This window comes from Corythoichthys intestinalis, chromosome 7 (assembly GCF_030265065.1).
Source record: "Corythoichthys intestinalis isolate RoL2023-P3 chromosome 7, ASM3026506v1, whole genome shotgun sequence".
NCBI classification, from domain to species: Eukaryota; Metazoa; Chordata; class Actinopteri; order Syngnathiformes; family Syngnathidae; genus Corythoichthys; species Corythoichthys intestinalis.
In genome coordinates this window covers 41639518-41663807 of record NC_080401.1, presented here as the reverse complement: position 1 = coordinate 41663807, position 24290 = coordinate 41639518, and the positions used below count along the sequence as shown (strand labels likewise).

The following is a 24290-nucleotide window of genomic DNA, read 5'->3' as shown; positions in this document are numbered from 1 at the left end:
AAGGGCATTATTAGGCTCGAGCGTATGACGTGGCACTCGCGAGGTTTCCGCCGCTATCGCCATTGTGGAAGCGAGAAACATAAGCAATGAGGCATTTCAACACAGGTCGCTCTTTAAAAATGGTTGGAAATTATTGTGCGGTAAAGAATTGCAACAACCGATCGAATAGAAAGGAGAATGTACAGCTCGACGGAACACCATTGAGTTTCTTCCGGATCCCTACATGGAGAAAAGGCGAGGGAAAGCTCATATCTAAACTTACCAAACGTCGAAGAATGGCATGGGTGGCCTCGATCAGAAGGAAGGGCATAACGTTTGATTCTCCAGTTACACACTGAGTTTGCTCTATGCACTTCCACTCCGGTAAGTTAATTTCGTTTGTTTACGCAAATTTCAGTAACTTTACGCCCTAAGTCGGCCTGTTGTTAGCTATTGCTAAAGCTAAACAACTAGCATGCATACATGTGCATTGTCTTCATAAGACATAATTCATGTCGTTGCTAAATGAAAAAGCTGTAATATTTTGACGTGAGAGAGTGGCAAAGAATTTGTACACAGGCTACATTTTATGCAGCAAAAGATTTGTACATCCGTGGTCACAGACTAATGTAAACACACATTGCCTACCTTTGCTAGAAAGATGTGTTGCCGTTTGCTATGGTCATAAAGTGAAGATCCTGCACCCATCCGCAGCAAAACTGTTCGTAGCTTTGTAGCGATTTGTAGTTTCGGAATTGCTGATGAGTGTAGTAACATATACCAAACACTAAATACAGCATGATGTCCATTTCGCGTAGTGGTGGAAGCTTGTCGACATCTTTATTCCATTTGTGTTCGGCTTGCTCGTGAGGGTCAACATTGTTCACATCCTTAAAATTGCTCACATATCTGTCCTTCGCCGTGGTAACAAGTTTGTCTCTGTATCGAACTGGCAAGTATTCCTTACTTTTTTCCATCTTTGGTTGCCGCTAAGTTTAAATGTCCCGTGATGCTTCCGCAATGGTTGCGTTGTCGCAAATCTCGCATGATCCCGTGCTGCTGTGACGTAAACGCTCGAGCCTAATAGGGTCATATAAATTCAAAGAAATCCATAAATTACATTTACATGCAGCGGCTTCCCCTTTTTGGCAAACGGCTTTCGGTATGTAAAATATGCACGCAAATTACATTGAAGAAAATTTTGAATCACACGTCCATTTAGCCTCATTTTGTATGATTGAAGCATATATTTGAATATTAATGCAACTGCCCCAATACATAAATAAAAACATGAATTGAATTTAGAGGCGTCGCGTCCCATTAGGCAAACTAGGCAATTGCCTGGGGCCCCCACCCAGCAGTGGCCCCAAGAGGGCCAACAGTTTTAGCACACACAGCTCTAGTGAACTATCGCAGCAACAAGTGTAGGGAATGTTTCAACATCATGGAACCATTTGGCAGATTATATAACGATTCTGTTATCAATCCCAATCAGCATTAACCATATCATGTAGATTATGCATGTTTAAGAAAGTACAAATAGCTATTAATACTACATGATTGTTTAAAGAATGACTCACCAAGTACTCTCTGGAAAATCCTTGCAGAGTTGTTTTACGTTGATTTTCACAGGCCACCTCATTATTCATGTAGTGAATAGAGGTGATTGAAGCATATATTTGAATATTAATGCAATTGCCCCAATACATAAATAAAAACATGAATCGAATTTAGAGGCGTCGCGTCCCATTAGGCAAACCAGGCAATTGCCTGGGGCCCCCAGCCGCCAGGGGCCCCAAGAGGGCCAACAGTTTTAGCACACACAGCTCTACTGAACTATCGCAGCGACAAGTGTAGGGAATGTTTCAACATCATGGAATCTTTTGGCAGATTATCTAACGATTCTGTTATCAATCCCAATCAGCACTAAACATATCATGTAGATTATACATGTTTAAGAGAGTACAAATAGTTATTAATAATACATGATTGTTCAAAGAATGACTCACCAAGTACTCTCTGGAAAGTTCTAGCCAAGTTGTTTGGCGTTGATTTTCACAGGCCACCTCATTATTCATGTGACTACTTAAAGAAATGGTGATTTTTCCAAAAAAGCCTTTTAATGGGTCTATCGTATTCCTAGTCCAATACTCTATAAGAAAAATATAACATATATGCATCTAAAATAATCCTAAACTATTTTATTAGCAATTTTAAAACTCCTTTTAGCAAGGTTCCTTGGGTATGCGTACCTTCCCGTGGCAACCAGTCCTGTTATTGTCTTACGTCACAAGCGCTGCATATTCTGGGAGCGAGAATAGGCGAATCTCCTAAAAGTACTGAAATGCAAAGAAAACTGTTTTGGCACAGTTATTTCTATAAGACATAAAATTCATTCAAATATTTTTATTTTTTCAATGATTTGCAAAATAAAAGGTAACAAAAACTGTAACAACCCCAACCTCTATCTTCTCATTTTTATTTTCCCTCATTTCCTCACATACTAAATGCCAAAACTCAATTTTAACTACTAAGAACATAAGATGTATATTAAAATTGAAGTTAATGTAAACATTTTTTGCTTTCTTTTAATTTTTTTTTTTTAAATAATAAAGATAAGTAACATACATTCAGAAAAATAAGTAGAAATGACTTATATAATGCAGAGTAAAATGGAACATACAGTATTTTGAAATCAAACATGGACTTTTTTAAATCATAAGGAAATGAATAAGTAGCCTAACATAAATACAAATATGTCCAAAGTGCACATTGACAGCTCAGATGTTCTGAACCTCTCCATCAGAGCTAGTAAAACTAAATATGATAAATAGGCCTCCTCAACTCCTTCCTTGCTCTTAAAGATTTGATCCATTTTCTGATGCATTGCCCTTTTCTTGTCGCATCAATTCAACAAACATTTTTTTTTTTTTTTGCTGTTCCAGAAAACATGCACATTTGAACCAATCAGCTATCTCTGCTGATCACATGTCAGTATGTCAGCCAATTGAACAGATAAATGAATCCAGGCGTTTTGCTTTGCTGCGTGCATTCGCACATTGACGTGACTCGTCATCGTCAGACTCGGATAACTGCAGCAGATGGGGAAACCTCCGTGCCGTCCGTGGAATATATTATGCTTGTTGTTAACACTTGTGTATGTAAATCTGATGTCGGTAGATTGTTTTCTTCTTGGAGATGAAATGCGTGTGTGGCAGCTTAGCATTAAAAAAAAAAAAATTTTTTTTACATAGCGTTTTGACGGTTGCCGTCATATTTTTGGAATAAGCACCGTGTACCGGAACAGCATTTCAGCCCTGAATCTTATACCGGAACTGCATTCCGGCCCTGAATCTTATAACGGAACTGCGTTCCTGACCGTTCTGGCCCACTTTCACCCTTGGTGCCACGTGACTCAGAGTGAGAGTGGGCGGCGATCTGGCCTTTTTTTAATTGGCAAAATGAAGAGAAGTTATCATTCTGGAAGCGAAAAAAGAGGGGAAAAAAAGAAGACAAAAGGAAGCAAGATAGCGGTGAGTCTTCTATGTTACTGTAGTTTTATGTCCTAATGTAGTCGAAGCACTGCAGACTAGTAGTAGTAGTATTTTTATGTGGTAAACCAATTAATTGCCTTGACTTGTTGTAACTAGCTTGTTAGCGTTTGCTACTCTCAGCTGTGGTTACAATAGAAGCTTACATCCACTGAGTGTGGAGTGAATGAATAATGCAATGCGGGGGGTGGGGGCTTTGAGTGTCCCAAAAAACGCTCCATGAGAGCGAGGCGTTATTAGACTTTTATTAAATATGCTATTGCTCTAAGTCCAACTGTCCCCCTTACTTGCACACGTGCAAAGGGCCCCATGTTGCTTGTTGCCACCGGGGACCCTTGCTACGCCTATAATATGGCTTCGTTGTACTGTAAAAAAGTACAGTACCCTCCCTTCCTGATTTTTTTTTTTGCATTTACTTTTCGAAAAATTTTAATGTCATAAAGACAATTTTAACACAATGAGACAATCCAGAGATATATTTCTAAATGATAAATTTACTTGGAAGGATAAAAACCTATCTGACCCTGTGTGAAAAATTCCTCACCTCCATTTTTTAAGTCACAAAGCAAATGTGTGTGACTGACCAGTTATGGGAAATCTGAGTTTATTATCACCTAAACCTGATTACACCCACCTTTGTTGAAGGAAGAAATCACTCAAAATCAGACAAATTGAAGTAGGTACAAAACCCCAAGAACAAACACACTATGCTCTATGATCCAAAGAAATTAGAAGGGGGAAAAAATGATTGTAATGATCCGTCTGGAAAAGGTTACAGCCATTTCAAGGCTGTGGGCTCAAGCGAACCACCGTCAGAGCTATTATAAAGATTATTCCAAGAGTGTGACGATGACTCATCAAGGAAGGAGATCACCAAAAAAAAAAAAAAAAAAAAAAAAAAAAAAAAAGATCCTCAAGAACTTGAGAAAAATTCTGTGGTCTGATAAATCAAAAACGAACTTTTTGCAAGGTGTGTTGCGAGTTAAATCTGGCATATAATGGCACATCTTATTAAAACACAATGCCCACAGTAAAGCATGGTAGTGGCCGTGTGATGGTATGGGGCTGCTTTACTTCTTCGGGATCGGGACAACCTGCTGTGAATGACGGAAAAATGAGTTCTGTTTACCACATGATCCTGAAGGAGAATGTCCAGCCATCAGTTTGTGCCCTCAAACTCAAGTGCTCCTGGATCATGCAGCAGGAAAACGATACAAAACACACCAGCAAGTCCAAATGGCTTAAACAGAACAAAACAATGTTTTAGAATGGCCATGTTAAAGTCTAGATTAAAATACAATTCGTTAGCCTAAATGTTAATTGCCTCAAATTTGACCATTTCAGAATAATGAGGGGGGGGGGGTATTTTTATGGCGAAGCTAGAGGTCGTTTAAGTTCTGATTGGCAGAGAAGAAAAGCAGTAAGACAGGATGATGCAGCAGTGGTAGTGCGCACAAATCTCAGTTTGGCAAAAATATGATTTAGGCAATTATGCTGTTAGGATAATGAATTGAACTTCTGTGGTGTGATCTTAAACGGGCGGTTCATGCTAGGAAACCCTCCAATATGACAATTCTGGAAAACGTGATCCAAAATTCTTCCACAGCGGTGTGAAAGACTCCTTGCCAATCACAAACATTTCAATTATTGCAGCCAAAGTTGGCACAACAAGCTATTAGGTTCAGGGGACAATTGTACTTTTTCCTCCCAAAGTATTCGCCCCCTCTAGTAACTGCATTTTATATATAAATTGTGTGATATTGATGATACTTTAGCCAGTGATTAATATACAACCAAATCAGAAAGGGGGCGAATACATTTTTACAGCATTGTACTCCGCATATCTACAGATGTGCTCTCAGCCTTGCCCCACCCCTTTAGGCGGAGCATTATGGCCACATCCATATAATATCACAGTGCCGATGTCCGGGTTAGATTAAAGTGTTGATCAAGGTTAACCAAATCTGGACCTCGAGGCATTCTATCAGTTTTCTCCATGTCTCTCTCCCCTAACACAGCAGCTCCAGAAGCCTGATAATGACTAATAATTGATTCAGGTGTGTCAGAGGAGGGAGACCTGGAAATAACAGGATAGGTGGCCTCTAGGTCTGGATTTGGTAAACCCTACTATAAAGAACCAGACATTGCATCAGTTGCCACGTTTACATGGAGCCAAATATTCCAATTACAATCGGAATATTTGTTCAAACCGAATAAATGTGTTCCATATAAACACCTCATTCAGAATGAACAGGCCCAAACCGAATGGAATTTCATTCCGATTCACAGGGGTGGAATATTCCTTTTCCCAAACAGATTAGAAGTAAAATTATATCATGTAAACAGGGAAGCGGAATGGTGTCTGGTTGCGTTCTTTCTGCGCATGCTACTGACGTGGTGACGTCACTTGGTGACGTAAGCAACGTCACTTGCAACATGGCTTCCAAGCACACGCACCCACACAACTTTTTAAATGAACGGCGTATCATTCTGAAGTTTTGTTTCCACTCGAAAAGTTAAAACAGCAGCTGATCTGACGATCGATCTCCATGTTTTGCAACGTGACGCTTTGTTTTGATTAATCTGCGCATGTCAGACGGCAGTTGTCAAACGTCCTTTCGGAATAAAGGCAGTCACATGTAAACGCTGGATCGGAATAGATGAAGTGACATGTAAACAGCTGATGTGAAATTTCCATACGGAATGATTTGAATCGGTATGAATAAAAGTCAGCATGTAAACGTGGCTAGTGACGTCACACAGTATTCATCTACTCTATTTGATGTTCACTGTTTACAAGTCTGTGCACCGCAATGTTTTCCTCTTGCCATTTGTGAAGCCGATATTTAGGCTGAACGGATTTTCTACATCAGTCTTTGGGCGGGAAATTGAAACCCTAACTGGGTTAGATTCAGAGAAATCCAAGAAGCGGGAGGATTTTTCAAACATTCCTGAACTTCATCTTCTAAGACCTGAGGTTGGGCCAGTGCACATGACCAGTGCATCTTGAAAGAACTGACAATGTGCAGCAGAAGGGTCAATTATGCCTTCAAAACACGTACTGCACACTAGTATGTGCCACCCCATGGGAAAGCTCACTTTCTGTACCAATCACTAGTATTATATTTAAAAAAAAAAAAAAAAACATGGGACCAAAATGCATATCAATTGTGTTCCCTTGACAATGGCGGAAATTTATATCCTTAGTGATTTTGAGGCCATTTCTTCAATTTTTCTATTGCTCTTTCCATATAAACCGCTAAGAAGCATCTGGTTCATCCCTGCTCCCAATATATACTGTAACAAAACAAACTGGTGTAGCTGCATCTCCCGAAGTGTCAATATGCATGGAGTCTAGTGTTTAGTGTATATAGACAGAATTTGAAGACAAGTGATTGAGATGAAAAAGAAACACTTCAGCTAAGTTTTATTTACTTTTATTCGTTTACAATTTTTCTTAATTTTTCTCATTTATATTGTCAATCCTTTTGGCAAACCTTCGTGCTCACTGTGTTCTGTACAGTCCGGTCCCACAGTGTCGATTACATGAGTGGGGAGGAATGAGGCAATAAGCAAATAGTGGTCCAGGCTTTTACAATTTGTCCAGGTAGTTATCCAAGGCTGGGACACCTTCTTTGAGACCCTTGCGTTTACGTGTTTCGGTGACCACAATACCAGGCTTGGTTGAGGGCTCCAATGGGTTTCCAGGGAGGATCTGCCAATGGTCAAAGACGCACTGGGGGAAGGCTTGACCACCAGTGTTGGAACGAAGGTCAGCTGTAAAACCTGCGATCGGAAGCCATGTTGCATTAATAAGGAGTGCAGAGGTCAACCAACATTACTGAGCTTTGTTCCAATATTTACCGAAGGATTCCATGACAGGCAGGTAGGCCTTGATGACACGCATAGGTGTACCGTGGACACTGGCCTCCTCAAACACATGACCGCGCCTCTTGGTCAACACACCGTAAATTCCACCCATCGCAACCTCGGGACACTACACAAATAGTCATGAGTTGAGTTTCAGGTTATTACATACATCAAAATAGACCAATCGTGCTTAAGGCAGGCAACTTTTAAATACCTGGATTTCCACCAAGTAGACAGGCTCCATAAGTCTGGGCTCAGCTGTGAGCTCGCATGCATACAGAACTCTTCGAGTGGTGGGCATAATCTGGCCACCACCACGATGGATAGCATCTGTGTGCAGGGTAACATCATGGATATCGAAGCGAACAGCACGCATGTTCTCTTCGCAGAGGACTCCCTAAAGACAATCAAGATTATCACTCCGTTCTATACAGTTTTTTGTGAAATTCGTTTGAACAAATGTTGCTTTCATACCTCCTTGACAGCCCACTGGAAGCCAGCTACAACGCTGTCCTTGATCTCGTTGAGGTACTGCACACCCTTGGTCACATCCACCAGCAGGTTGGGCCCAGTTCCATCAGGTCCAAAGCACCAGATCTTCTTGGAATCTGTGGCTTCCCACTCATACTTATCTGCCAGGTAGCGGGCACGGGCTTTCATCTCCTGACGGGCCGTGACTTCACCCTTCTCAATGTCCTCGGCCAAACCGTCTTCGAAGGGGCGGGCCTTCATGAACAGACGGTTGTGCTTGTTTGGGGACTTGGACAGACACATGACTGAGGATCCGGCACTGACTGTCTCTCTGTATGATACCACAGGCTCAGATTTCTAGGAGGGGAAAAAAAAAAGACACTTGATTAGATATATGAAGACTGTCTGGCTGTAAGGACTTGCACTTCAGAACTGAAGGTCCAGAGTTTACGTGCAGCTGCAAACAAAATTAGGTAATATTCTGCTTACCAGCTATTGTAAAGGCGCTATTAGGTAAAGCACCCAGCATGAAACAGTTTATCGTCACAAATTCCTTCCATGATTAATCTTTATTTTATATGAAAAATAAATCGCACTTTACAATGGAGATATTTATATCAACTAAACACTACCTATACCGGCAAACCAGGGGTGTGATAAATCACCCCACAACAAACGTGGTGCATAAATAAAACAGTCAATTCGCTGCCATTTATAGGGAATTCAAATGAAGTTGGTATAGATATTAAATAAAAATGGATTAATAAATTATGTACAACCTACAGTGGGGCAAAATAGAACTTTTTGGTAGAAACAGGTTCTCTTGTTTGAAGGAGAAAATACTGAATTGCATCCGAAGAACACCATACCCACTGTGAAGCATGGGGGTGGAAACATCATGCTTTGGGGCTGTTTTCTGCAAAGGGACCAGGACGACTGATCTGTGTAAAGGAAAGAATGAATGGGGCCATGCATCGAGAGATTTTGAGTGAAAATCTCCTTCCATCAACAAGGGCATTGAAGATGAGACGTGGCTGGATCTTTGAGCATGACAATGATCCCAAAGACACAGCCAGGGCAACAAAGGAGTGGCTTCGTAAGAAGCATTTCAAGGTCCTGGAATGGCCTAGCCAGTCTCCAAATCTTAACCCCATAGAAAATCTGTGGAGTTGAAAGGCCGTGTTGCCCAACATCAGCCCTAAACATCACTGCTCTAGAGGAGATCTGCATGGAGGAATGGGCCAAAATACCAGGAACAGTGTGTGAAAAGCTTGTGAAGAGTTACAGAAAACGTTTGGCCTCTGTTATTGCCAGCAAAGGGTATATTACAAAGTATTGAGAATCACTTTTGGTATTGACCAAATACTTATTTTCCACCATGATTTATAAATAAATTCTTTAAAAATGAAAAATGTGATTTTCTGTTTTTTTTCCCCTCCACATTCTGTCTCTCATGGTTGAGGTTTACCCATGTTGACAATTACAGGCCTCTAATATTTTCACGTAGGAGAACTTGCACAATTGGTGGTTGACTAAATACTTATTTGCCCCACTGTATATTGAGTTGAATACACTTCACAGACATGATATTAAATGTTCAAACTTATATTTAACTTTTAGAAAATAACTAACTTAGAATTTCACTGCTGAAACAAGGTCATGTTTACTACCTTGCAGCATCACCTTTTCTTTAAACGTTTGGGAACCGACGACACTACTCGGGAGGGGTGTAATGGTAAACCAAAATGTAATTTCAGTTCAGCTTCTTGAAGTGCTCTTTTCGGTCAGTTTTCAGTGTTTAAAAAAAAAAAAGTAGGGGGGGGGTGCTGATGGCAATACTTTTATATTGAAAAATGTAAATAACTTGTTATGTTGTTATGTGGCGATTCAAATTACTCAGATTTCATAGAACCCACTTTTTAAAAATATTTTATAAAAAGCAATTGAAACTACATTTTAGCAGACACAAAGTTTCAGAGGCTTGAGAGATTAACATCCATTTTCTGCAGATTCAACATTCATTGTCGGATTGTGCCGTTTAAGTGGGCTAAAATATCCCTGCAGCAATGATTTTTGTCAATATCGCCCAGCATTAATGCAAATCATATTTTTCCTGACACCTAAATTACCTTGAGTGGGATACAAGCATGGTCCTCCTCGAGATCCTTAAGGCAGATCTCGAGATGCAGCTCTCCAGCTCCAGCAACAATGTGCTCTCCAGACTCCTCAATGATGCACTGCACCATGGGATCAGACTTGGACAGACGCTTCAAACCCTCCACCAGCTTGGGCAGATCAGCCGGGTTTTTGGCTTCCACGGCCACTCTCACAACGGGGCTGACACTAAACTTCATCACTTTCATGTTGTGTGCATGCTCAAAGGTGGTGATTGTTCCAGTCTTGACCAAGAACTGATCCACACCAACCAGACCCACGATGTTGCCACAGGGCACATCTTCAATGGGCTCAGTATAGCGACCCATCATAAGAATGGTCCTGTAGAAGAGGAGGATACATTTGTGAATCTTTGAACAACAAGATGTTGAAGGCACCAACAGTATTCAAGTTGTACCACAACTGACCTCTGGATAGGTTTCAAGTAGAGGTCTTCTTTCTTTCCAGGAGTATAATTGGGTCCCATGATGCGCACTTTAAGACCAGTAGAAACGGTCCCAGAGAAGACACGGCCAAAGGCATAGAAGCGTCCCTTGTCACTGGTGGGTACCATCTTAGAGATGTACATCATTAGAGGACCTTTAGAGTCACAGTTCTTGATACCTGAATGAAGAGATAATTTGGACAATCAGAGGAAGGATAAGGGGGGGGGGGTTACTTTAGAAACTACGGAATTTTGCATCATACCCATAGCGGCTTCATCCTCATCGGGTCCTTCGTAGAGCAGTTCGCAACGGTACTTCTGGGCAGTGACAGGGGAGGGCAAGTGGATGGTGATCATCTGAAGGAGGGCCTCTCCGGCTGGCAGCCAGCGACGCATCACAGCCTTCAGCAGGGGCTTGCCTTCTTTGTCCTTGTCCTCAACATCCAACTTGATCTCGAGCTTCTCAATGAGCTTGGCAGCCTCTTCCTTTCTAAAGTTCATGATGGCGTCGAACACCTGGGAAAGAATTTTGGAAACTTGTCACATCAAAAGACTGCAATGATGAGGAATCTCAACAAAAAAGACGTTCTGTGCCCTGCTCAGACACAAAATCGTCATCACAACTATAAATCAGGTCAAAGTGAAGAATGTGTAAGTCATCACTTGCAGGTATTAGCACCAACATAGTTTGAGCTCATGAGGTGCACCGTTAACCATCTTTACCTTGTAGATGGGATCAAGGATAAGATGGACAAAGCTGCGAGGGGCGGTTGCGCTTCCAGTCTTGAGAAACTTGCCAGTGGCAGTGTCAAAGAACCTACAATAAACAAAGTGTCAAATGCCCCATTACTTCATTTTGCAAGATTTCCTTACTGTTCCATCTAATGCCACAGCATGATTTTCGCAGTGTACAAAATACATTGAATGTCAGTGAAGTATACTGTTGTTTTGTCTGGATTTCAAACTCAGAACTCTTTTCAAAACTCCCAGGAGACAGACAGCATCACTAACGTTCACCTTCATGACTCATCACAAAGTCCCACCTCATGTTCTGTAATTCGTCAGTTGAGATTGTACTGAGTAGAAATCCAATTGAAAAACCACAGAATATATGACCGACTTGCCATATATTATTGGCAAAAGTAAGGCTGGCATGCCAGGCTACAACTACTATGGAGTTATTAACCTACATTTAGCAGACGTGAAATAATTTCTCCAACTATGCATAGAACTCCCTCACCACCTATGACAAGTGAACTTTTCAGCAATTAGGCTAATTAATTACCTGTCACCCCACAGCTTCTTCATCATGTCTTCAACCTTCTTACAGTGCTCTGCAGGAGTCATCTTGGTGTTCCCTTTGGCAGCAAACTTGGCTGCATACATCTCAGCAAACTGCTTGAGGGTGAAAGCCCATCCGTGGAGGCCAGAGCCAAAGCCGACTGTGCCAACGATTGGATCGATCTGGAAATAAGCGGGGGAAGATAAGTAATCTTTCTAGAGATGTCCTCAATCCGATCACATGATTGGAAACCGGGTCGATCACGATCTGAGGAACAGAATAGGGCGAAAAAGATTGCCATTTAAATATTTTAATTAAAAGATTTCAAGGGCAACAACACAACAAAATAACCCAAAGGTACAACGATGATGGCAAAATAAATAAAAATATACATTTTACAATACGTAACATTGCTAGGAAACAGTTGAGAGCTAGGACGACATTCTGGTAGCCGTCGGTCATGCAAGAGGGAAATATAACATCATGTAAGCATGTTAATGTCTGCAGGTCACCTAAAATTGTCTCCACCCTCATCTACATGTATAAGTGCTGATTTGGAAATTTGTGTGCCAGCCCACAGCTAAGCTAAACGCCGGCTGGGGCCACTAGCTCTGTCCAATTCAACTCGAGGGCTATCCTAGAACACTGGGTGGAGCCACAAGCAGGTGCTTCAGAGTCCCGACACACTGGGTCCGTAACCGTGGAGTCTATGCTTGACTAGGCTGCGCATAACAGGTCAACAAGCTCCCTCTTAGAAGGCTACTAAAAAATTTAGTGGAAAAAAAAAAGAAATGTAAAAACCTCTTGGCTACCCCGGAATTTTCTACAGCTACAAGTTTGTCATATCCATAACAATGATTGGAATATAAAATGCGGCAACACCATCTTATAACACTATGCTACAGTGCTAAAAGAATACTCCTACGATTACGTTGACGTGATTAATAACTGGCCGTCTTTAAAGCGCTTTATTATTATTTTTTTTTTTAAAAAAACTCCTTCACATAAACATTACGTGAAAGTGTAGATTTCAAACCCTCGCCAGGTTTTAATTTGGCACTGATAGACCACCAAAAACTAGAGATACGATCATTTCAACTTGATGGTAACAATTACTTATTATCACACTACAGGGCACGTGTGGTCTTGGGACGGCTTCCTCTCAGGGTTAATTCATCAATACTTTTGATCTAATTAATTAAAGCTTTATATTATAGATACAACGGTTTTTAATCAACTTTTCTCTTGCCAACCAGCTACTGCAATTGCAAATATTCTTAATTACCATACCTGGATCTATGTAACAAAGTGACTTTATACACCTTTGAATTTCCGCTTTCAAATTTGAATAAAACTTATGGGTTTCAACACCTAAACTGTTCAGTTTCATTGAACTAGCTTCACTAGTTTCAAAGCTTAACCAATACATCTTTGTAGAGCTGAAACGCGCTGATGTCACGTGCGTAGAGGAAGAAGCAAAAAATAAAAAATAAAAAACTTACATCAGCCGACAGCCGCAACAAACAACGCCGAAGTTGCTAAATACGAGCCCGCACGATGCTAGTTGATAGGTAGGTAGCGTCTGAGGAGTCTCATAGAGATCACATGTATGTTGAACTAGATGCGAGGTGACACACTCGGCCGCATCTGGGCAGCGTTAGTAAACAGCCGCCATCTTAAAGCAGTAGAGCGCTAAGCGCTAATAAAGAGCGCTAAACGCTAATACATAAGATTAACGTTTAGCTCACGTAACGTTAGCCCTGCGGAGGGCTGGGTTTCTATGAATTATGACCACTGTCGATGCGTGGCTAACGTGTCTTACATACAGGCTTTAACATAACATAGCGTTGTGGAGTGATGAGGGTGTAAAATAAAAACTCAAAAATGCTAACTATCAATTTTAGCTCAGTAGTCATTGCTGGATAAAACACCAAGTAGCACTGGTCCCTAATGTGCTCCAATACAGCCTGTATCATACATTTATTTTGAACACTGCAAAAACTCAAAATCCTATCAGGACTTACAGTTTAGACTTTAGACTAACTTAAAACTTAAGTAGAACTTAAAAATGGCTTGACACAAATAGAAATTCAATTGAAACACGTGGTAAAAAAATCTTAACTTTTAAGTGATGTGTGTTATCAAGCGTAACGGCATTTTATATATATATATATATATATATATATATATATATATATATATTTTTTTTTTAAATAAGATCTAATGGTTTTTTGAGTGAAAGCAGTGATTTAGTCTTTTAATTCTAGCTAGATCTGAGATGCAATTGTTGGCTGTTTTCAACAATATACATCGAAAATAAAGACATTGACTGAAAATGGTTCAAGATTAGATGAAATGTCTTGTTTTCTCATGTATATTTATAATTGCTCTTCACCTAAAAATATATTTGTTTTATCCGATTACGCGATTAATCGATAGAATTTTCAGTCGATTACTCGATTACTAAAATACTCGATAGCTGCAGCTCTACATCTTTGATGCATTAATTTGGAAAGATCTTCGGCCAATGCACTCATGAGAGAAAAAAAAAAGCCCTTCACACCTGAATATTGCCCATGGGCCCATCTTCTTCACCATAAGTGGAAATGATGACGTTGACGTCCTCAATGATGCGCTGGAAAGTTTTGAATAGCTCCTCGGGATCCAGCTGCAGCTCCAACAAGGCACGGTCCATCTTGTTCATCATCAGGACAGGCTTGATGCGCTCACAGATAGCCTGACGGAGTACTGTCTCGGTTTGGACGCACACGCCTGGTATGGAGAGATATTGTGCACAGCTTTAAATGGGTTCCAAAACTAAAGCAATTTTTAAATTTCTAGACATTTCAGATTCAGGTGGCTCCAACTTCGGAGAATAAAATGTGCATGTAGTTATTCCTACCAGAAACGCAGTCAACGACCACCAGGGCTCCGTCAGTGACACGAAGAGCAGCAGTCACTTCAGAGGAGAAGTCGACGTGTCCGGGAGAGTCAATCAGGTTGATCAAGAAGCCAGAGCCATCCTTGGACTGCTTGATGAAGGCCATGTCATTTTCGGACAGCTCGTAGAACATGGAGATGGCACTATAAAATTAGGGACATGCAGATATTAAAAAAAATTTCATTTCAACCAATATAATCGTAACATTTGTGCAACTAAAGAGTCCATGAGCATCACTTCATCATGCTATCAAATACTGTTGATACAAGGCAAGCATGTGGCTTTACGTGGTTTGTGGTTAAGAAAAAAAATAAAACCCTCAATATCCAAGACATGATGCTTACGTTGACTTGATGGTAATGCAACGTTCCTGTTCATCCTTTCGCGTGTCGGTGAATCGGGTCTCGCCGGCACGGGCGGAGGCGATGATACCGGCCTTCGACACGAGGGAGTCTGTCAGGGTGGACTTTCCGTGATCGACGTGCGCAATCACGGACATGTTTCGGATGTTGGCCTTCTTGTCCATGATGGCACGGATCTGGTCGATTGTAAAGTTTACCTGCAACAACAAAATCAGGTTGGAATGTTGTTATATGTGTGTATAAATAACAAAATGTAGCACTTTTAACAAATACCACATGAAACAAATCAGCAAACACATTTTTCCAGGCTATTTTAATATTTTCAGCGTCATGGTGATAAAAAACCAACCATTTGCCTCTTGCTATCGATCAGCTGTGTATTGAAATTAGTTTATCTTTAGTAGACGTCTTATCCATTTCAACTGGGAGGGTTGGCAGCAAATGAACAGTTTATTCGCAGCCAGAATTCCAAGTTAACGGCAGCCAGAGTTGATTTTAATAACTAGACAAGAAATCACACTTCCCTGCACACATGTTCCGTGATAATGTGTCCTACTTGCAAAGACCAAATACATTTACATTTTATCATATCGGTTTTTGAATGCCAAGACTTCTTGCATGGCAAAACAGCATCTAAAAAGTCAACATTCAGTAACATTTCTGTGAATACGAAAACTCTTGGAGATTTTGCTTCGCATAGTATGTTCCAATTTCAATCCATATCACAACTGCCCCCTCACTTCTCGGCCTTACACAACCACAATTGCATTAAAAACTGGTGTTGGCCCTCGACTATGCACGGTTGACCCAAGCCCAGTTTGACAAAGGGTTAGGATTTGGAATAAAAAATATGGGAGGACAAGCAATGTTGGCAAAATGGTACAATAAACAACTAAGCAAATATAAATAGAACAGCAACTTTCAATTGACTTGGCAAACGATTAGCATGAACAAGACTAACTCGTCCATCCCACCTATTCTCTATCCAGTCACGCAGTGCGTCTGGGAACAGCATTTAAACAAACACTCCACACATCAACTGTGCTCCCAGACACAACATTTGCAATGGTATGAATTAGGGCTGCAGCTATCGAATATTTTAGTAATCGACTGAAAATTCTATCGATTAATCGGATAAAACTTTTTTTTTTTAGGTAAAGAGCAATTATAAATATAGATGAGAAAAAAGACATTTAATCCAATACTGAACCATTTTCAGTCAACCAATGTCTTTATTTTTGATGTACATTGTTGAAAACAGCCAACAATTGCATCTCAGATGTGACTAGAAAAAAAAAAATCACCGCTTTCACTCAAAATTCTAAAAAAAAAAAATTTACCTAAAAATGTAATAACGCTTGATAACACACATTACTTGAAAGCAAATGAATTTCCATTTGTGTCAAGCTATTTTTAAGATCTAGTTAAGTTTTAAGATAGTCTAAACTGTAAGTACTGATAGGATTTTGAGTTTTCGCAGTGTTCAAAATAATGTATGACACCTGCTGTATTGGAGCACATTAGGGACCAGGGCAACTTGGTGTTTTATTCAGCAATGACTACTGAGCAAAACTGACAGTTAGCTTTATTATGTTTTAATTTTACACCCTCATCACTCTAGAGCGCTGTGTTTTTACAGATTAAATAAAGCCTGTACGTAAGACGTTAGCCACGCATCGACAGTGGTCATAATCAATTGAAACCGAGGCCTCCGAAGGGCTAACGTTACGTGTGCGAGTGACAGCAACGTTATATTTATTAGCGCTGAGAAGTCTACTGCTTAAAGATGGCGTCTGTTTACTAACGCTGCCCAGATGCGGTCGAGTCTGTCATTTCGCATTTAGTTCTAAATGCATGCGATATATGAGACGCATCGGACACTACCTGCTACCACACTAGCATCAAGCGGGCGTAGTTCTTAGCAACGTCGGCGTAGTTTGTAGTGGCTGTCGGCCGCATCAAGTTTTTTTTTTAAATATTTTTTAATTGTTTCTTCCTCTACCCATTCCCGCATTAAAAGTAGTCCGGGCAAAACGTGATGCTTAGAGCTGACAAAATGAAACGATTCCTCGTTGTGAATAGTTACTCTGATCAGTTTTTAAACTCGAGTTACTTGAGTATTCGTTTCAGCTCTAATATGAATGTTTTATTAAAAGATTAATAGATGGTTTTAATAGTAACTAGCGAATACATTTCATCGGTACATATAATATCCAATTAAACTACATTTCACAATATTTGTAACACTGTGCTGCAAACACATTTGATATTGTGTTTAAATTTTAACATATGAACTGTAAACAAGTCACGTTAATGTGCATTACACACTTCATTTTTCCCCCTCAAAGTATTAAGGTAATTAGCGAATAGCGGCGTTTCGTAAAAGAAACATTGGACAGAGGTTGACAGGTAAACATTCAACATTCATGTTTAAACACTGTAGGGTGAATAAAGAACCTAACCCGCAGGGACACAAAAAATGGTCTGACGCATCATTTTCTATTCAGGGCGTTGTGTGAATCCGCCATTACATGTAGTCGAATGTGCAAACGCGCGATATAGTACTTCGACATCAAATGTTTTGCCATTTTACAAGTATAATAAGGGGTCGCAAGATGCAAACGTCTGATGCTCAAAATTAGTTGTCGGTGAATAGGCCACGTGTACAGATTTGACACAATGCTACGCGTTAGCATTAGCATGTCGGTTAAAAAGACGTAGCCGATGGGGCGCTGACAAAAGGCCGGCAGGGTCTCACACTCAAACACGGGCCATTGCGGCTACTCTGCCGAGCATGATAGACGGACCACGGTTCAACGTGGCCTAGCGTGACGTTTTTCCGACAGCTGCTTTGGGCCGCCTATGTCTGTGCACAAAGCATCGACATACAATCTAAATGAGCCGGCACCTATAGCAACACGTCGCTCAAATTACAGGCCTAACCAAGAAAGCAACACAACCTGGAATCGCAACGTATTTTCAACGGCATTAGATTGAATTTTGATAACGAAACACGCGGGGGATCTTTTTAGGGACTACGTGGCCTTGAAAAGAAGGAATTTCGACAAAATGGTTGCCATTTTGCATCGGTGGACGACCGACGCCCAATATCAATGGCGCGCAGATATCAACACTCATTACGGTAATATCAACGGTAACAACACTAAGACATCTTACGTATTACGCTATACTGAATTTAAACGGAATCATCTTACCATTTTGACGGATGGTTTTGGATTCACTCGGTGGAGGAAATGCCGACGGTATTTTACACTGCCCACCACACGAGGGCCGAGGCAGGGAAGAGGACGTTAGCGTACGACGAACTGAATATATAATACGTACGTTGCGTTTGCTACGTCATCACGTTCTAGCGCAGTCGCATTAGCGCCCTTCTCAGTTTAGTGATGTATCATTTTTTCCAGTAGATGGAGCTCCAGCTGTAAATGTAACCAGTCCAAAGAAAGGCTGTCGCGTCATCATATTTTCCAATCTGAAAAGTTACCTAATTAAGGGTGGCCCAATAACTTGACTTTAAAAGACATTATTTGTTACTTAACTTACACTTACCCCAGAGACAATAGTTTTGAATATTTTATACATTTTATAATTCTTTATGCGATTTTTTTTTCAATTCACAAGCAAAAGTTTCATAAGAAACCTCCTATATTTGCATTTTTTGCAATCGGAAATGAAGTAAACACTAAAATCAATAAGACTAATTAGCAAAAAAAAATTTTTTTTTAAGTAGTGAACTGATGAGAATATAGGATGTATTTTTTCATGTTAATCTGTGTATTTTTATTTTGATTACTGCCTACTATTTTGTAATGATAATGTAACCAGTACACAGATAGCAGACCAACATGGAAAAGATGTTGAATCAACATTCCGCTGTCGATCTTATATCGTTGAATCAACGGTGATACCCAACGATCACTTTTGCACCCTCGATTAATGTTGTTTCAATGTTGAAATCCTTTCTAAACCTAAAAGTCATTTCAATTATTAATGATATTGGAACAATGCTGAATCAATGTTATGTTTTCATTCATTTTCAACCATGATGCTAATAATGCTTTCAAATATGCCTAAACTTAGAGGCCCTGCTTTATTTACAAAAAGAAGAAACAGCTAGGCTGACTAATATATTATAGGGGAACAATAATAATAACATATATATATATATACACTGTATATATAATTATAAATAATTTAAAAATGAATAAATAACAAAAACCTAGCTAGATTTCAAATTATTTTTAATTGAATCGCAACAATAGAAAACTTCATTAACGCTCAGTAAACTTATTTCAAACTTAAGTCTCCTCCTCAAACTGACGAGCTTTGCTGCGAATCTTGCCACCAACGTGGTCTGGGGCATAGCCTATCTCCCGCTCATCCATAATTCAATGACTTTTCAATCATATTTTCTGGTCAATCAAAAATCAACTATTTGTCAACATTAGTTAATAAGCTATAAAACATGTTAACCCAACCATCGCCCCACAACGTTGTTTCAACATCACTGTCAGATGTCATCGGTATCTGCAATATTGATTCAACATTGTTATTGTCGAAAATTTCAATGTCAACCATAATGATGATTTTGATGGAAAATCAACGTTTATTTAACGTCGGTCTCCTATCTGGGTATTGTATATGTCGTGATCCTGCCATACGTTCCATGTTAATGCCCTTTTCCCTGTTTGCAGACTGCACGGGTGTGAGGGGGACCGGTCTCCTCAGGAGTGAAGCTAACGGGCAATACCTGTGGCCCATTTGTAGAGCCCTTTTAAGCGCAGGCCAAACGCACACCTGTTGCCAGAAGATTCCAGCACAAACACTGAGAAGCCTCACTCCTGAGAAGACTGCGATTCCCGAATTCTCTTTTGGTAGCGCGTTTTTCCCCTTCAGGGTGAATTTTATTTTGACACTTTTGCTTTTTGAATAAAACCTTAACCATCTCTGCAACTGAGTCCTTGGCATTTCCTGATCGACACGTAACGGTATAAATCTGTATACATCCGTCAATTTTTTTGTCAATTGGATTTGAAGCGGGTGATTGTAAAAATGTAAATTTGAATTAAAAAAAAAAAAACAAAAACTTAATTTAGGGTATAGTATGTGTCATTCACAGTGTTGTGTTACTAAAACGTTAATATATTACACTTCTTTTAATACCTTCAGAAATAGTACAGTGATCCCTAGCTACTTCGGTTCAAACTTCGCACCTTCAATCCATCGTGGATTGTTTTTTCAACAAATAAATAAATACAGTTGATCTGTCCCGAGCCGATCGCATAGTCTCACTCTTCCTCCTTCCCTCTCCCTGCTCTTTGTTGGTCAGGCAGTACACTGGAGTTGCTTAAGTTAACGATAATTTACAGACCGTTTGGTTTGATCTTGCCAGAGATATAATATAGATTGTGTGTTTTGAAACAATGGTGCCACCAGGGGGTGGCCAGGCCTCACCAAGGCTCCCCCAATAAATTTGTAGGCTACCCCACTGGTCACCACACTCACCAGTATAATGTCAGATTGTAGTAGCTGCGGAACTGAAAATGTTGACTGGACTATTATGGACTATTTACATGAACGCAATACAATAGTATACAATATACCTGTACAACATACAACATTTATCAACCAAAGTACAGTAGTACCTCTACATACGAAGTTAATTCGTTCCAGGACCTTTTTTATAAGTCGAAATTGTCGTATGTCGAGGATTTTCCCATAGGAATACATTATAATTTCATTAATTCGTTCCACAGCCCAAAGACCTACAGTTAATTCTTAATAAATACTGCTGGTACTATTACAAATGGCAATTAAACATAGCAAAACAAAGAAATTATAAATGAAAATCGGAATATAATGATAACAATAATAATAATTAATAATTATTCCTATAAATAATGTAACGAATCGTATTCTAATGTGGCGGACAATTTTTGCTGTACCTGAACGCACCGCTGACGTCACAGTGAGATAGGTCGGTGCAGTAGAGATAATACTTTTCATTTTCTTGAGAGCACAGTCAACTGCGGAATACAAGGGTTTCTTTGTTTTGGATAAATTCTTAAATAAATGATTAAAAACGTGACAAAGCTGGCGATTTCTCTGGCGATGTTACCACAATAATAATTGTCACCTTAACTTATAAAGACTGGCACTGTGGTCGGAAGAGGATCGTGGAGCTGTATTGTTGAGCCAGTTCACGGATGCGCACCCCACGCTCATATTTTTCTATAATTTGCACTTTTTTCCTTGTTCCCTCACCAACTGTACCAACTTTTTTTAAACCTGTCTTAATTTCTCACACAAGAAAATCCGCCGTGCGTTCGTTTGCGGTGCTGTCATGTCGTCCTATTTCAAGCATGTCGTCTGATGTAGAAACAAATGGTGAGTCAAATTTTACGTCGGATGTTGAAAAGATCGTGTGTCGAAGCGATCGTATGTCGAGGTACCAGTCCATAGGCGGATCTACTATTCATGCGAAGTAGGCGATCGCCTTAGGCCCCCAACCAGTAGGGGGCCCCCAACCAGCTGCCCTTGCCCCAACGATATCCCCCCCACACACACACACACACACTACAATGGACTGTTGCAAGACAACGGACTGTGTATCAGTCGCTTAGTTTCATTTAGCGCATACTTCAGAATTAATATATAATATTTAGAGTTGTCATATTTGTGTGTGTTCTCAGCTCTTTCTTCTTTATGCAGCACCTGATCGAGCCAGATTGGCGGGGTAATGCGACACACCTGTGCTTGATTAGGAAAGCTCAGTATTTAAGGAAACATGTCACCATCTGCAAGTGTCGGACTATTGCTTGCTACTTGCCTTGCTTACCGCCTGTGTGTTCATCGTCAGCCTTCGAGTTTCCCGACGTTCTACGGTCGTATTTTGGTTTGGTCATCTTTACTTTAGTGCTCTTTTGGGCTTTGTAGTTTGATTCTTGTACTCTGTTATATTCATGCATATTTCGCATGCTCCCTTTGTTGTACTTTATTATTATACTCACGTTTATTTGCGTGCTCTCTCAGTTTGTTATATCCGCATTTTTCGCGTGCTCCCTTTGTTGTAATTTATTATTACACTCGCGTTTATTGGCGTGCTCTCTCAGTTTGTTAAACCCGCATTTTTGGCGTGCTCCCTTTGTTGTACTTATTAAACACAAACTTTAGCTTTATCTGATCTCCTGGTCTGTTTTTGGGATTCACATCAACGGCTTGCCGTTCTTGACAGAATAGTCCGACCACATGGATCCCACGGACTCGGAGGATCTTTTCCGTGCTCTCGCTGGTCACGACCAAATGATCAGTCAACACGAGCAATCGATATGCAAATTAGTGGATGTGATCAGCTCGCTCACCACAAGAGTTGCGAATATGGCTCCGCCTGTAAAACCCGGAGGTATAATTGACGCTACCGTGGCGCCCGACCTGCCCGCCCCTCCTCCGATGAGCCCGCCGGCGTCTTTTCGGGAGCCTATGTTGCCACACCCTCATCGTTATGAGGGAGAGCCAGGTGCTTGCCGACAGTTTTTGCATCAGTGCTCCCTTATTTTTGACCAGCAGCCTTTTACGTTTGCTAGTGATAGATCCCGTGTAGCTTATGTAATGAGTCTCCTCACCGGTAAAGCGGCTACGTGGGCCATGGCGGTAAGCAACACAAGGCCCGTGGTCCGTAATTGTTTTGAAACTTTCGAGACTGAGTTCGTGAGAGTTTTTGATCATCCGGTTAGGGGCAAGGAGGCAGCCAGCCGCCTGTTGGATTTTTTTCAGGGCGATCTGACGGTAGCAGACTACTCTATTCAGTTTCGCATTTTGGCCGCGGAGTGCGGTTTTGGAGAAGCGGCGCTGTGTGGGATTTTTCGGCGTGGGCTGTCTTCTGCAGTGAAGGACGAGTTAGCGGCCCGGGACGATTCGTCGAATCTGGAGGACCTGATTTCCTTGTCCGTGCTTTTGGACAATCGTCTGAAGGAACGGGAGAGGGAACGTGCCATGGAGCCTCGGGGACGTCGTTGGTCGTCGTCGCGGAGCAGCCCGACTGCGGTCCATAAAGACGGCTTCGTCGAGCCGCCGTCCGTCTCTACGCCGACGCAGAGTCCAGTCCCGACAGGAGGGGAGCCTACACAACTCGGTGGCGGCCGCCTTTCTGCTGCGGAGCGACGGAGGCGGTTGGAGGCAGGCTTGTGTCTCTATTGTGGCTCGCTGGGACACCCTATCGCCGCCTGTGACGCTGTTCCTTCGCGTCGACCTGGATCTTCGGTTCCTGGGGTTCCCCTCGCCCGAGGGGGGCCGAGGTTCGTACATGACAGCAATCCGTCAAGTGAGTTGCCCCGCGACGACATAAAGGAACCCAGACACCCCCAAGGCGTTATGAGACTGCAACTGCCGTGTGAATTGTCACATGGTGGGGTTAATTTTAAGTTTACTGCTCTGATCGATTCGGGGGCAGATGAGTGTTTTGTAGACCAGAGTGTTGTGGACGCTCTTGGCTGTACGTTAATAAGACTTGCTAGGCCAAAACGGGTTTTAGATCTCGATGGGCGACCCCTGGCGGATATTAGGTTTATTACGCCTCCACTCAAAACAAAACTGTCGGGCAATCATTTTGAGGTCCGAAGCTTTTTGGTTATGCCGTGTAAATCTGCTCCAGTAGTACTGGGGCTCCCCTGGTTGAAAGTACATAACCCCAATATTGACTGGGCTAAAACGCAAATAGTAACTTGGAGTACTTTCTGTTATGCACACTGTTTACGGTCGGCGTGTCTACTTCCCGCTCAAGCACACGTGACGACCGAGCCAGTTAATTTGGTCAATGTTCCTACTGATTATCACGATCTCAAATACGTTTTTAGTAAAGAGCATGCTATGACCCTACCGCCGCACCGTCCCTACGATTGTGCCATTAACTTGCTGCCCAATGCCCCACTGCCCAATTCAAGGTTATATCAGGTCTCTAAACCGGAGCAGGAGGCAATGAGGGAATACATCTCCTCTTCCTTAGCTGCTGGCCTTATTCGCCCTTCGTCCTCTCCTTTGGGGGCAGGGTTTTTCTTTGTCGGCAAAAAAGATGGGGGTCTTAGGCCGTGCGTTGACTACCGGGGTCTCAATGAGATTACTATAAAGAACAAATACCCCTTACCATTGTTGGATTCGGCTTTCGCCCCATTAAAATCAGCCACCATTTTCACGAAATTAGATTTGCGCAGTGCTTACC

The 24290-nt window shown here is 41.2% G+C and overlaps 1 protein-coding gene and 1 non-coding gene across 2 annotated transcripts; both read right to left on the bottom strand.

Annotated features, from left to right (window-relative positions):
• Nucleotides 1-6940: 6940 nt before the first annotated feature.
• LOC130919415 (elongation factor 2-like) lies at nucleotides 6941-18436 on the bottom strand. Its single transcript, XM_057842086.1, has 13 exons — nucleotides 18271-18436; nucleotides 15038-15252; nucleotides 14655-14836; nucleotides 14316-14524; nucleotides 11756-11934; nucleotides 11194-11287; nucleotides 10734-10986; nucleotides 10454-10649; nucleotides 10001-10367; nucleotides 7875-8228; nucleotides 7615-7797; nucleotides 7395-7527; nucleotides 6941-7316 (listed from the first exon to the last, which is right to left on the bottom strand). Exons 1-13 carry the CDS (start codon nucleotides 18271-18273, stop codon nucleotides 7123-7125), a joined length of 2562 nt encoding a protein of 853 aa, XP_057698069.1. The 5' UTR covers nucleotides 18274-18436; the 3' UTR covers nucleotides 6941-7122.
• On the bottom strand, nucleotides 11068-11137 carry LOC130919570 (small nucleolar RNA SNORD37). Its single transcript, XR_009064007.1, has one exon. It is a non-coding gene; the product is annotated as a small nucleolar RNA SNORD37 (small nucleolar RNA).
• Nucleotides 18437-24290: the final 5854 nt, after the last annotated feature.

Bases quoted from the DNA above. Each gene is read 5' to 3' on its own strand.
- LOC130919415 (XM_057842086.1), bottom strand. The intron at 14,525-14,654 runs GTAGGAATAACT...TCTCCATACCAG, and splicing joins GGTCGTTGACTGCGTTTCTG to GCGTGTGCGTCCAAACCGAG. The intron at 7,528-7,614 runs GTATTTAAAAGT...CTATTTGTGTAG, and splicing joins TCTACTTGGTGGAAATCCAG to TGTCCCGAGGTTGCGATGGG.